Source organism: Melozone crissalis, unplaced genomic scaffold (genome assembly GCF_028551555.1).
Source record: "Melozone crissalis strain CALT ecotype California unplaced genomic scaffold, PUWL_Pcris_2 ptg000424l_1, whole genome shotgun sequence".
NCBI lineage: Eukaryota > Metazoa > Chordata > Aves > Passeriformes > Passerellidae > Melozone > Melozone crissalis.
In genome coordinates, this window is record NW_026536152.1 from 338895 (window position 1) to 350969 (window position 12075).

A 12075-nucleotide genomic window follows, 5' to 3' on the forward strand; every position below is an offset into this window, starting at 1 on the left:
AATCACATATCCTCTGAACAGAGAGAGACACAGCTCTCCCAGGAAAATCCTGGGAAGCTCTGGGAAACTTACAGGAAAGAATTAAAACAAATATTATCTCTCTTTCTGTAACTGCTGTTTATAGGTATGGTTCTCCAGAGTGTGCTGTTCACAGCTCACCAATGGGGTGAGAGGTTTTCCTTTTGACACCAATCAGGTCTCAGCTTAGCAAGTCAGGCTATAAAAGTTGTACCTTGTGGTTGTTTCTAATTAATGGCCAATCACAGTCAGCTGGCTTGGACTCTCTGTCCAAGACAAAAGTTTTTGTTATCATTCTTTTTCTATCCTTAGCTAGCCTTCTGATGAAATCCTTTCTTCTATTCTTTTAGTATAGTTTTAATATAACATGTATCATAAATACATAAATATGTATATTTATATATCATAAATATATAAATATTTATATATCAAATACATAAATATATATATCATTAAATACAAAAATATTTATATTTATATACAATAAATATATAAATGTCTTCATATAATAAATATATAAATGTCTATATATAATAACTATATAAAATTTGTATTTATATATCATAAATGTATGAATATTTACACATCATAAATAAATATATATAATAAAATAATAAACCAAGCCTTCTGAAATATGGAGTCAGATCCTCGTCTCTTCCCTCATCCAAGAACTCCTGTGAACACCACCACAGGTCAGGGCTCTTCTTTTTGGAAACTTGCTCTTTGGGGAGATCCCCAAATATTACATTAAAACTATACTAAAAGAATAGAAGAAAAGGTTCTCATCAGTAGGCTGGCTAAGAATAGCATAGAATGGAATGAATAACAAAAGCTTCTCAGACAGAGAGTCCAAGCCAGCTGACTGTGATTGGCCATTAATTACTAACAATTCCATGAGGCCAATCACAGATCCACCTGTTGCATTCCACAGCAGCAGATAATCAATGTTTACATTTTGTTCCTGAGGCCTCTCAGCTTCTTAGGGGGAAAAATCCTAAGGAAAGGATTTTTAATTAAAGTCGTCTGCGACACTGGTTTAGTTTCCTGCATTATTTTATCTTTTTATTTCCTTCCCTAGTAAAGAACCTCTTTGTTTGGCCTCGTTCAGATCCATAACACCCCCACACTCCTCACCTTCATCGTAGTGCCGCCTGGCCTCCGTGCCCGGCTTGGCCCTGGGCACGCCGTGGTACAGCCCCTCGCCCACAAAATCCGTGTAGAACAGCATGAAGGTCATCAGGGCCATCCAGCTGCACAGCTCGGCCACGAAGAGCCGCCGGATGACCCTGGGGATGCGGCAGTAGAGGCCGTGCAGCCGCGGCAGCAGCAGGCACAGCTTCCTGCCGGCCTGCAGCACCCGCCTGCCCTGCAGCAGGCACGGCCCCCGCGCCGCCCGCCAGCAGCAGCAGCACCACAGGGACGCCTTTGGTGGCTTTGGGGACACGTCCTTGAGCGCCGGTGTGTCCAGCAGATCCCCCTGCGCGGCCTCCTCTGTCACAAACAGCGTGGCCAGCACACAGGCGAGGAAGATGAGGGCCAGCAGGGCGAAGAGGCAGCTCTGCTGGCTGCCCAGGTAGGGCGCCAGGAAGGCCCAGTCGATGGCGGGCAGCAGGTACCCGATGCAGCCCCCCAGGCTGACCATGAAGGCGTACATGGAGAAGGCCTGGCGGCAGTTGTCCGGCTCCTGGAAGAGGTCCGAGAGCAGGGCCTCCAGAGGGGTGAAGCACACCTGGCCACAGAAATCCAGCAGGCCGATGCCCACGATGAGGAAGGCGATCTCCAGGGGCCGCGGGTTGAGGGCACACAGGCCGGCCAGGCTGCTGGCGTGGGGGATGACAAAAAGGCTGAGCAGCACGCCCAGGCACAGCGCCCAGATGAACGGTCTCCTGCGGCCGTAGCTGCTGTGCCAGTGGTCGCTGGCCGAGCCGATGAGAGGCACAAAAACCAGCCCGAGCACGGGGCCTATCCCTGGGAGAGAGACACGGGGTGTTACAGGGACACAGCTGCTCTGTGGGCACTCCTAAAAAGGGTGTTTGCTCAGTTTGGGAGGTTGGGTCACAGCCCCTCTGCCTGCCATCACTCACCCTGACTCCCCCCACCCTTGCAGTTGGTCACAGCCCCTCTCTCCATGTCCTCACTCACCCCCACCCTCCAGACTGCAAGGTTCAACAAAAAAAACCCAGAAACATCCTTCCCTGTAGCCACGATATTTTCTGAAAAATCCTTTCCTTGGGATTTTTCCTCCTGAGAAGCTGAGAGGCCTCAGGAACAAAATGTAAACATTGATTATCTGCTGCTGTGGGATGCAACAGGTGCATCTGTGATTGGTCATTAATTAGAAACAACTGCATTGGTCATTAATTAGAAACAACTGCATTGGCCATTAATTAGAAACAACCACATGAGACCAATCCCAGATGCACCTGTTGCATCCCACAGCAGCAGATAACCATTGTTCACATTTTGTTCCTGAGGCCCCTCAGCTTCTCAGGAGGAAAAATCCTAAGGAAAGGATTTTTCAGAAAATATCGTGGCTACACTTCCCTCTGTCCCAAACCTCAAAACATCCTTTCCTCTCCACCAGCCCTTAACCCCCAAACCATCACAGAGGCAAAAAAATCTCCCTCAGAGAGGTGACAAGAGCTGCCTACCCAACACCATGATCATGAACTTCTCCTCCATGCCCAAACCATCCCTCCCTCAGAGAGGTGACAGAATCCCCCTCAGAGAGGTGACAAGAGCTGCCTACCCAACACCATGATCATGAACTTCTCCTCCATGCCCAAACCATCCCTCCCTCAGAGAGGTGACAGAATCCCCCTCAGAGAGGTGACAAAAGCTGCCTACTCAAAACCACAGTCATGAACTTCTCCTCCATACCCAAACCATCCTTCCCTCAGAGAGGTGACAAAATCCCCCTCAGAGAGGTGACAAAAGCTGCCTGCCCAAAACCATGGCATGAACTTCTCCTCCATGCCCAAACCATCCCTCCCTCAGAGAGGTGACAAAATCTCCCTCAGAGAGGTGACCAGAGCTGCCTACCCAAAACCACGGCATGAACTTCTCCTCCATGCCCAAACCATCCCTCCCTCAGAGAGGTGACAAGAGCTGCCTACCCAACACCATGGTCATGAACTTCTCCTCCACGCCCACCTCCAGCAGCAGCGGTGGCACGTAGGTGATGCCAGCGGCCAGGCACACCTCCAGCCCGAAGGTCAGCGAGTTGATCAGCAGCAGCTGGGTGCTGCGGCTCTGCCAGGACATGCTGTCCCCAGCCCGACCCCTCAGTGGCACAGGGCTGTGTCCTGCCAGCTGCAGAGCCCCCAGGGATGCCCCCCAGGCGAGGATTGGAGCTTCCCGTGCCGGGCTGCTGGGGAGACGCTGCTTCCCATTTTACCAACGGCCAAGGAACCGTCTGTGCCTCTTCCTCTTCTTGTGGGGCGTGGAGAGCCCGGGCAGGGATCCCACTGCAGGCTGCTCCTCCTGCTCACAGGCTGGGGGCTGTGGGGAGAGAGTTGAACACAGCAGGGAATGGGTTAAAATCAGGGGCCACAGGGGTGTGTCACCGCTGAAAGGGACAGTCCCCATCCCAACAGGGTGGAGAGGGGCAAGGGAGAGGATGAAAGCTCCATCCCTGGTTTATCTCCAAGGGTTTGTGGGGATGTGTCACCACCAAAGGGACAGTGCCCACCCCAACAGGCCTGGGAGGGCCCAGGAGAGGAGGCAAGATGAAAACTCCATCCCTAACAGGTTTATTTCCAAGGATTTGTGGGGTAAAACCACAATGTGTCACCACTGAAAGGGACAGTTCCCCTCCTAGCAGGCTGGAGAAGGTCCAAGAGAGGTGGAAGGATGAAAGCTCCATCCCTGGAGGATGGAAAGCTCCATCCCAGGTTTATCTCCAAAGGTTTTGTGGGGTAAAACCAAGCGCCACAGGGATGTGTCACCACTGAAAGGGACAGTGCCCATCCCAGCAGGCTGGGGAAGGTACAGGAGAGGTGGAAGGATGAAAGCTCTACCCCAGGTTTATCTCCAAGGGTTTGTGGGCTAAAACCAGGGGCCACACAGATGTGTCACCACTGAAAGGGACAGTCCCCATCCCAACAGACTGGGGAGGGGATGGATGAGGTGGAAAGAGGAAAGCTCCATCCCAGGTTTATTTCCAAGAGTTTGTGGGGTAAAACTACAACATGTCACTGCTGAAAGGGACAGTGCCCATCCCAACAGGCTGGGGAAGGGCCCAGGAGAGGTGGAAGGATGAAAACTCCACCCCTAACAGGTGTATTTCCAAGGGTTTGTGGGGATGTGTCACCACTCAAAGGGACAGTCCCCCATCCCAGCAGGCTGGAGAGGGGTTGAAAGAGGTGGAAAGAGGAAAGCTCCATCCCTGACAGGGTTTTCTCCAAGGGTTTGTGACAGGTGAGCCAGGGGTCTGGGAAAACCCAATCCTGCCCTGGAGGATTGACCTCTCTGTCCTGTATGAGCACCTCGTGCAGATGGAAGAGACACAGAGGACTTGGGGTCTCCTCTCACAGGGAAATCACTCAAGAGCCCCTCCAAGGATCAGGGGGGCTCCTGCAGCCACACAGGGCCATCCCCAGAGGCCACCACAGCCCTGCCTGGTGACCAGGACACCCCAGTGCTGCTCCCAGGCTCTGGGGGAAGCAATTTCACCCAAATCCCATCCAGGACACCCCCTGTGCTGCTCCCAAGCTCTGGGGGGAGAAATTTCACCCAAATCCCACCCCCTTCTGGTGACCAGGACACCCCTGTGCAGGTTCCAGGCTCTGGGGGAAGAAATTTCACCCAAAACCCACAGCCCTGGTGACCAGGACACCCCTGTGCTGGGGGAAGGGATTTCAGGCTCTGAGGGAGGTGATTTCACCCAAACCCCATCTCAGAATTGTTACCAAGACACCTCTAATCAGGTTCCAGGCTCTGGGGGAGGTGATTTCACCCCAATCCCATCCAGGACACCCCAGTGCTGCTTCCAGGCTCTGGGGAAAGAAATTTCACCCAATTCCATTCCTTTCTGGTGACCAGGACACCCCTGTGCTGCTCCCAGGCTCTGAGAGAGGTGATTTCACCCAAATCCCATCCCTTTCTGGTGATCAGGACACCCCTGTGCAGGTTCCAGGCTCTGGGGGAGGTGATTTCACCCAAACCCCATCTCCAGCCCCAGGATGGGGCACAGAGAACAGGCAGCGCCTCCGTGGAGTTTCACAAACAAACCTGACCCACTTTAGCCTCATCTAACAGCAAATGGCAATTACCTTACTCATTACACTGAGTCATTTATTTGCCCTGTAACTGCTCCCTTCTCCCCAGAGGGGAGAGGCCACGGCATGGGGACAGGACAGGGGCTGAGCCTCTCAGTCCCAAATCAGAGAAATCCCCCAAGCTCCCCAGCACCCAGAACAGCAAAATTTACAAAAAACACCTCGAGGAGGTGAGATCAGTGCTCCCAAAAACCACACAGGTGTGTGCGGGCAGGTACAGCAGGCAGGGTTTTGTCACTTTTCTCTCCCTCCTTGTTGCTGGGGGAGCCTGGCAGGGTGAGGTGAGGCTCAGCCATCACTCCATCACTTTCTCTCTGTGGAGAAATGCCAATCCTGAGCTCAGGAACTGCCAGTTCCACTCAATAAATACCAATTATTCCCCTTTGGGGACGTTCACTCCCCTGAACTGTCACAGAGATCCCTCCTTTCAACATTTAAACGCCTTGCCCGAGGTCAAACAGCAAACTGAGGGGGGAAAACAGAAGGGGAATGGTTTTGTTTTAATCACCAGAGGCAGCTTCAAAGGCAGCCTGAGCATCCCTCCAGCCCACCTTGCTCAGATGTGGCTCCACACAGGATGTGCCAGGGGGTGCCCAGCTGGAGCCCAGCCCCACGATGAGGAATTTCAGCTCCCAGAGTCGCAAATAAAAATTAACTGAGGCACTCAGATCAGACCTAAAGGGGGATGTGATGTGCACTGCCTGGAGAGCTCAGAGAGGGGGAATTATCCCAAAAAAACCCCAAACATCGAGTGAGAGATGCCTCACACAGATTAAAAGTTGGGTTTTTTTCCCTTTTATGCTGTGCAGAGCTCAGGGGAGGCAGCAGGGATCTGTCCACCTGCCTGGGAATGGAGGCAGAGCTGGGTTTCTTATCTGCAGGTAGGAACAGAGCTCTCCTCCCCATCCACACCCTCCCAGGAGAAAACAAATCCCTGAAGGAATAACCATGAACTGCCAGGGATGAGAAATCCCAACCGCAGCAAAGCCGCAGGTAGAACTGCAGCACAAGATGAACTTCACCCCAACACCATTCATTCCTCTTTTAACTTTTTAAATTGTCCACAGAACAGAGACAGGGAAATGTGCTGGGTGGGGAAATCACCTGAGCTGCTGATTTGGGAGGACAAGGGGTTGGGAAAAGGAGATTTGGGAGCCAGGACTCACCTGCAGGGGGCTGATTTGGGAGGACAGGGGTTGGGAAAAGGAGATTTGGGAAGCTCAGGAAGGTTTGGGAGGCTCAGGAAGGTTGGAAAGGCTCAGGGAGGCAGGACTCACCTGCAGGGGGCTGATTTGGGAGGAAAGAAGTTGGGAAACGAAGGTTTGGGAGGCTCAGGGAGCCAGGACTCACCTGCAGGTGGCTGATTTGGGAAGACAGGGGTTGGGAAAAGGAGATTTGGGAAGCTCAGGGAAGTTTGGGAGGCTCAGAGAACAAGGACTCACCTGCAGGTGGCTGATTTGGGAGGACAGGAGCTGGAAAACGGAGGATTGGGAGGTTCAGGAAGGTTTGGGAAGCTCAGGGAGGCAGGACTCACCTGCAGGTGGCTGATTTGGGAGGAAAGAAGTTGGGAAACGAAGGTTTGGGAGGCTCAGGGAGCCAGGACTCACCTGCAGGTGGCTGATTTGGGAAGACAGGGGTTGGGAAAAGGAGATTTGGGAGGCTCAGGGAGGTTTGGGAGGCTCGGGGGGATTTGGGAGGCTCAGGGAGGTTTGGGAGGCTCAGGGAGGCAGGACTCACCTGCAGGTGGCTGATTTGGGAGGACAGGAGTTGGGAAAAGGAGATTTGGGAGCCAGGACTCACCCGCAGGTGCTCCCTGCAGCCCAGCAGAAGCTGCTGCAGCGTTTGCAGGGCGGCAGAGGTGGAACCAGCACAGGTTTGGCTCCAGGGCCCTCCCCCTGTGCTGATAACAGCAGTGTCATTGTCACCGTGCCACTCCTGTGCCCCAGCCCCTCGCTGAGGCTGAGCAAACACTGCTGCCAACCCTCACAGGTGCTGCCCTGAGCAAACCCCAGCTCTGGGCTCACACCTGAATTTTGCCATTAAAAACTAAAACCCTGAAAAAATTCACATTTATCACCCTCCCTTGCTGATCTGCTGGTGTTTTAGCACAGATTTAGGACATTCTGCCCATCCCAGAGGGGATTTGGGGACCGTTCCCAGCCCCATGGGGACACATGGTGCAGTGACAGTGGCACCTCTCACCCTCCAGCCCCATTTCCCCAAATCCCCACAGCAGGAGCAGGGTTTGTCCTCTCCTCCCCAAGGAACACCTTGAGCAGTTCCCAAAAAGGGATTTTTTGAGGTTTGCTGCACTTGGGAGCAGAAGGGAGCCACATGTGGGGCTGTGGCACAGCTGCTCCCAGAGCTGGCGTGCCATGGACAGAATCAGCTGCTGCTCTTCCCTCCCCAGGGACAGCCAGACATCTCAAAGCCATGGCTTTCTTCTAAAAAAACCCCAAACATCTCCAAAGCCATGGCTTTCTTCTAAAAAAACCCAAACCATCTTAAAGCCATGGTTTTCTTTTAAAAAACCCAAACCCACGGCTCTTCTTTAAAAAACCCAAAAATTTCCAAAGCTACAGCTCTCTGGTTTGCTTTTAGAAAACCCAAACATCTCCAAACCCATGGCTCTCTTTAAAAAAAAACACCCAAACCATCTCAAACCATGGCTTTCTTTTAAAAAAACCAAACCACCTCCAAACCCATGTCTCTCTTTCTCTCTTTTAAAAACCCAAACCATCTTCAAATCCATGGCTCTCTGGTTCTCTTTTAAAAAACCTAAACATCTCCAAACCCATGGCTTTCTTTTAAAAAACCTAAACCATCTAAAACCATGGCTCTCTTTTAAAAACCCAAACCATCTCCAAAGCCATGGCTCTCTGGTTCTCTTTTAAAAATCCCAAAAATCTCCAAATCCATGGCTCTCTTTAAAAAGCCCAAACCATCTCAAACCCACATCTCTCTTTTCAAAAACTCAAACATCTCCAGACCCATGGCTCTCTTTTAAAAAACCCAAACCACCTCCAGATCCATGGCTCTCTGGTTCTCTTTTAAAAAACCCAAACACCTCCAAAGCCATGGCTTTCTTCAAAAAACCCAAACCATCTCCAGACCCACAGGTTTCTTTTAAAAAACCCAAAATCTCCAAACCCATGGCTTTCTTTTAAAAAACCCAAACCATCTCCAAACCATTGCTCTCTTTTAAAAACCCAAACATCTCCAAAGCCACGGCTTTCTGGTTTGCTTTTAAAAAACCCAAATAATCTCCAAAAACCATGGCTTTCTGGTTCTCTTTTAAAAAAAACTCAAAAATCTCCAAACCCATGGCATTTTTAAAAAAACCCAAACCATCTCCAGACCCATGGCTCTCTTTAAAAATCCCAAAAATCTCCAGACCCATGGTTCTCTTTTAAAAAACCCAAATAATCTCAAACCCACGGCTCTCTTTTAAAAAAACCCAAAAACTCCAAAGCCACGGCTCTCTGGTTTGCTTTTAAAGCTTCCAAACCATCTCAAAGCCATGGCTCTCTTTTAGAAAACCCCAAAATCTCCAAACCCATGGCTTTCTTCTAAAAACCCCAAACCATCTCAAATCCATGGCTTTTTTTTTATAAAAACCAAACATCTCCAAACCCACGGCTCTCTGGTTTGCTTTTAAAGCTTCCAAACCCATTTTTCCCTGCCCTTTCCCTGCAGAGAGCAGCAGATCAGCTCCCAGAGGCTGCCTCACCTGGCAGCCAGGTAATGGGCGGGTCCAGGGCAGGAGCAAAGCTTGGCTGGACAAAGGGGAGGGTGAAGCCAGGGAGGATTTTAGGGAAAAAACCAAACCCAAACACCCGGAAAAGGTGGATTTTACACCCAAAGGAACCTTTCCTCCTCACAATCTCCTAAATCTTCCCAACACAGGGTCTTAGAGGAAATCCCATCTCAGCAGAGCTCAGAATGAAGAGGGAGGGCTGGTTATTTTAAAAATAAAACTAATAAAATGTGGGTGTACCTACCCGGCAGAGAAAAACTCATTTATTCCTGGAAGAATCCATGTCCTGCTACTCCATAATCTCTGCTATTGGTGCAGAAGAACAAGGAGATGATGGTGAATGTGGCTTTGGAGGCTTTGATTTGCAGTGGTTGTGCAGCTCAACACACAGCAGGGACCAGACACAGGGAATTTGGCTCAGGGTGAGGATGCTGAGGCACTGGAGCAGCTTTCCCAGAGAAAATGTGGCTGCCCCATCCCTGGGAGTGTCCAAGCCCAGCTTGCAGCAGCCACGGATAGTGGAAGGTGTCCCTGCACGTGGAAAAAAAAATGAGATTTAAGATCCCTCCCAACCCCCAAACCATTTGATAATTTTATTATTGTTGAAGATTGCAAGGCAAGATGTTTTCCATTACCATCTGTATGGCAGATTACCTTTGTCAAGTGGGCAGTTTGCCTTATCTCTCTCTGAGTTATCACAATCACCCCTTGGGAGGGGACATCTGCTGATAACAGCTTTTGAATGTCCCTGCATGGCTGATAAGAACTACAGCATCCCATTGGGAGATGTGAGCCCAGAGGGAGGAGCCAAGCATTCCTACCCGGATATAATCTGGAGATTTCAAACATTCCTACCTGGATATAATCTGAGATTTCAAACATTCCTACCCGGATATAATCTGGAGATTTCAAACATTCCTACCCGGATATAATCTGGAGATTTCAAACATTCCTACCTGGATATAATCTGAGATTTCAAACATTCCTACCTGGATATAATCTGGAGATTTCAAACATTCCTACCTGGATATAATCTGGAGATTTCAAACATTCCTACCTGGATATAATCTGAGATTTCACACATTCCTACCCGGATATAATCTGGAGATTCTGGAACACCAGCACAGCTTCTCCACGGGATTGCCCAGTGGAACAGCAGCTGCCTCTGCCCCTGGATCTTCAGAGGCAGAGGCTGCACCTTTCTCCAGGATCCCTGCTCCAGCAGAACCAGCCCTGACACTGCAGGAGGGCTGAGCCACAATTCCAATGGGACTGCTGCCAACAGCCTGACCCACAGGGTGTCAGGTTGGGTTCTGACTCTGCCAGTGTTGTTTTGGTTCACTGCATTGTTTATTTTATCCTTTTTTCCCTATTAAAGAACTGTTATTTCCTACTCCCATATTTTTGCCTGAGAGCTCCTTAATCTAAAATTTAAGCAATTCGGAGGGATGGGGTTTACACATTCTCCATTTCAGGGGAGGCTCCTGCCTTCCTTAGCAGACTCCTGGCTTTCCAAACCAAGACAACTGCATTGTTTATTTTATCCTTTTATTTTTTTCCCTATTAAAGAACTGTCATTCCTGCTCCCATATTTTTTGCTTGAGAGCCCCCTTAATTTAAAATTGACAGCAATTCGGAGGGGTGGGGAGGGTTCCCATTCTCCATTTCAGGGGAGGCTCCTGCCTTCCTTAGCAGGCTCCTGGCTTTCCAAACCAAGACAATTATTCATTATTTCTGCCCTGCTTTATTCCCTTAGGAAAGGGAATCCCTGGGCTGAGGTGGGGCTGCTCCAGCCCAGGTGATTCACTCCTCACCCTCCCTGCCCAGGTTTGGCACCCACAGACAGGGACAGGCAAACATCTCCCGTTCACAACCCCAACATTCCATTTCCAACCTTCTGAGGGGCTCTTTGTGAATTCCCTGAAGCCCTTTGGGAAGAAAGGGTGGCACAGAGCCCTCAGGAGCAGCCAGCGCCTTTCACAGCTATCAGTGTCCATTCAGTGCTGCTGAATGGGAAATGCACCATGGAGAATAGCTCTGGCAGGCTCCTGGCATGGAATGGAGCACTCACCTGACCTCTCCTGACCCCTCCTCCCCTCCCAGATCTCCTTGACCCCATTCACAGCTCGGGGAGGGGATGGATCCGGGCTCTGGGAATTAACCCCGCGCTTCCTTTGAGCCCCAGGGCTCCATTCTTGGGGAAAGAGCAGCAGCAGCCTGGAAATCCCCTCCAGAGCAGGGTTTGGGATTCCCTCCTCATCCCCCAGGGCTGGGCAAAGCAGCCAGGATCCCTCAGGCCATGGGCGTCATCTGTGACCCTTTGGGGCCACTCCTGAAGCAGCTCCAGCTTCCCCAGGGACACCCCTGGATTTGGGGTGAGGATTTGGGGGATTGTTCTCTCTGCATTCCACCCCCCTGCAAGGGGATCCTGCTGCTCCCAGGGCTAAAATCCCGAGTCCTTTAGGGCACAGAGGATCCCTGGCACAGGCACAGCTGAGGGCATCTCTCCATTTGGGCATGCACAGCCCATGGGCAATGCTGGCACGCAGGAGGGAGCTCTGTCCTGCCCTTCACCCTCACACCTCACACTCCAGGGATGCTCTAAGCCCATCCCAGAGCTTCTGTCCCACAGCCTGCACCCTCCTGGGGCACAGGAGCCTTCCTCTTCCTCACAGCCTCCTCCTCCTCCTCCTCCTCCCATTCCAAACAGAGCCCCCTGTGCCTGAGGGGGTCACTGGCTCAGCAGAGGCCAGGCTGGCACTGCTGCAGCTCTCTGGGCACAGACACAAGCCCAGGGCCATGCCAGGGCTGTGCCAGGGCCAGCAGCTCCTTGCTCCTCGAGCTGGCCAGGGCATCCATGCCAGGGGCAGGGGCAGGAGATGGGCACAGCTGGAGATGGGAAAAATGGAGATGGGCACAGGTGGCACTGGGCGCAGCTGGAGATGGGCACAGCTGGAGATGGGAAAAATGGAGATGGGCACTGCTGGGGCTGGGAACAGCTGGAATGGGAACAATGGAGGC

At 51.4% G+C, this 12075-nt stretch overlaps 1 protein-coding gene across 2 annotated transcripts in view; it reads right to left on the bottom strand.

Moving 5' to 3' along the window:
- Window positions 1-12075, bottom strand: part of SLC45A3 (solute carrier family 45 member 3) — a 39187-nt gene that overhangs the window by 7974 nt on the left and 19138 nt on the right. For both annotated transcript variants that reach the window (XM_054294962.1, XM_054294963.1), the window contains 3 exons: window positions 9299-9585; window positions 3135-3519; window positions 1153-1986 (listed from right to left, as the gene is read on the bottom strand). In XM_054294962.1, coding sequence (XP_054150937.1) covers window positions 1153-1986; window positions 3135-3282 — 982 coding nt within the window. In that variant the 5' untranslated portion in view covers window positions 3283-3519; window positions 9299-9585. The remainder of the gene's footprint in view (window positions 1-1152; window positions 1987-3134; window positions 3520-9298; window positions 9586-12075) is intronic.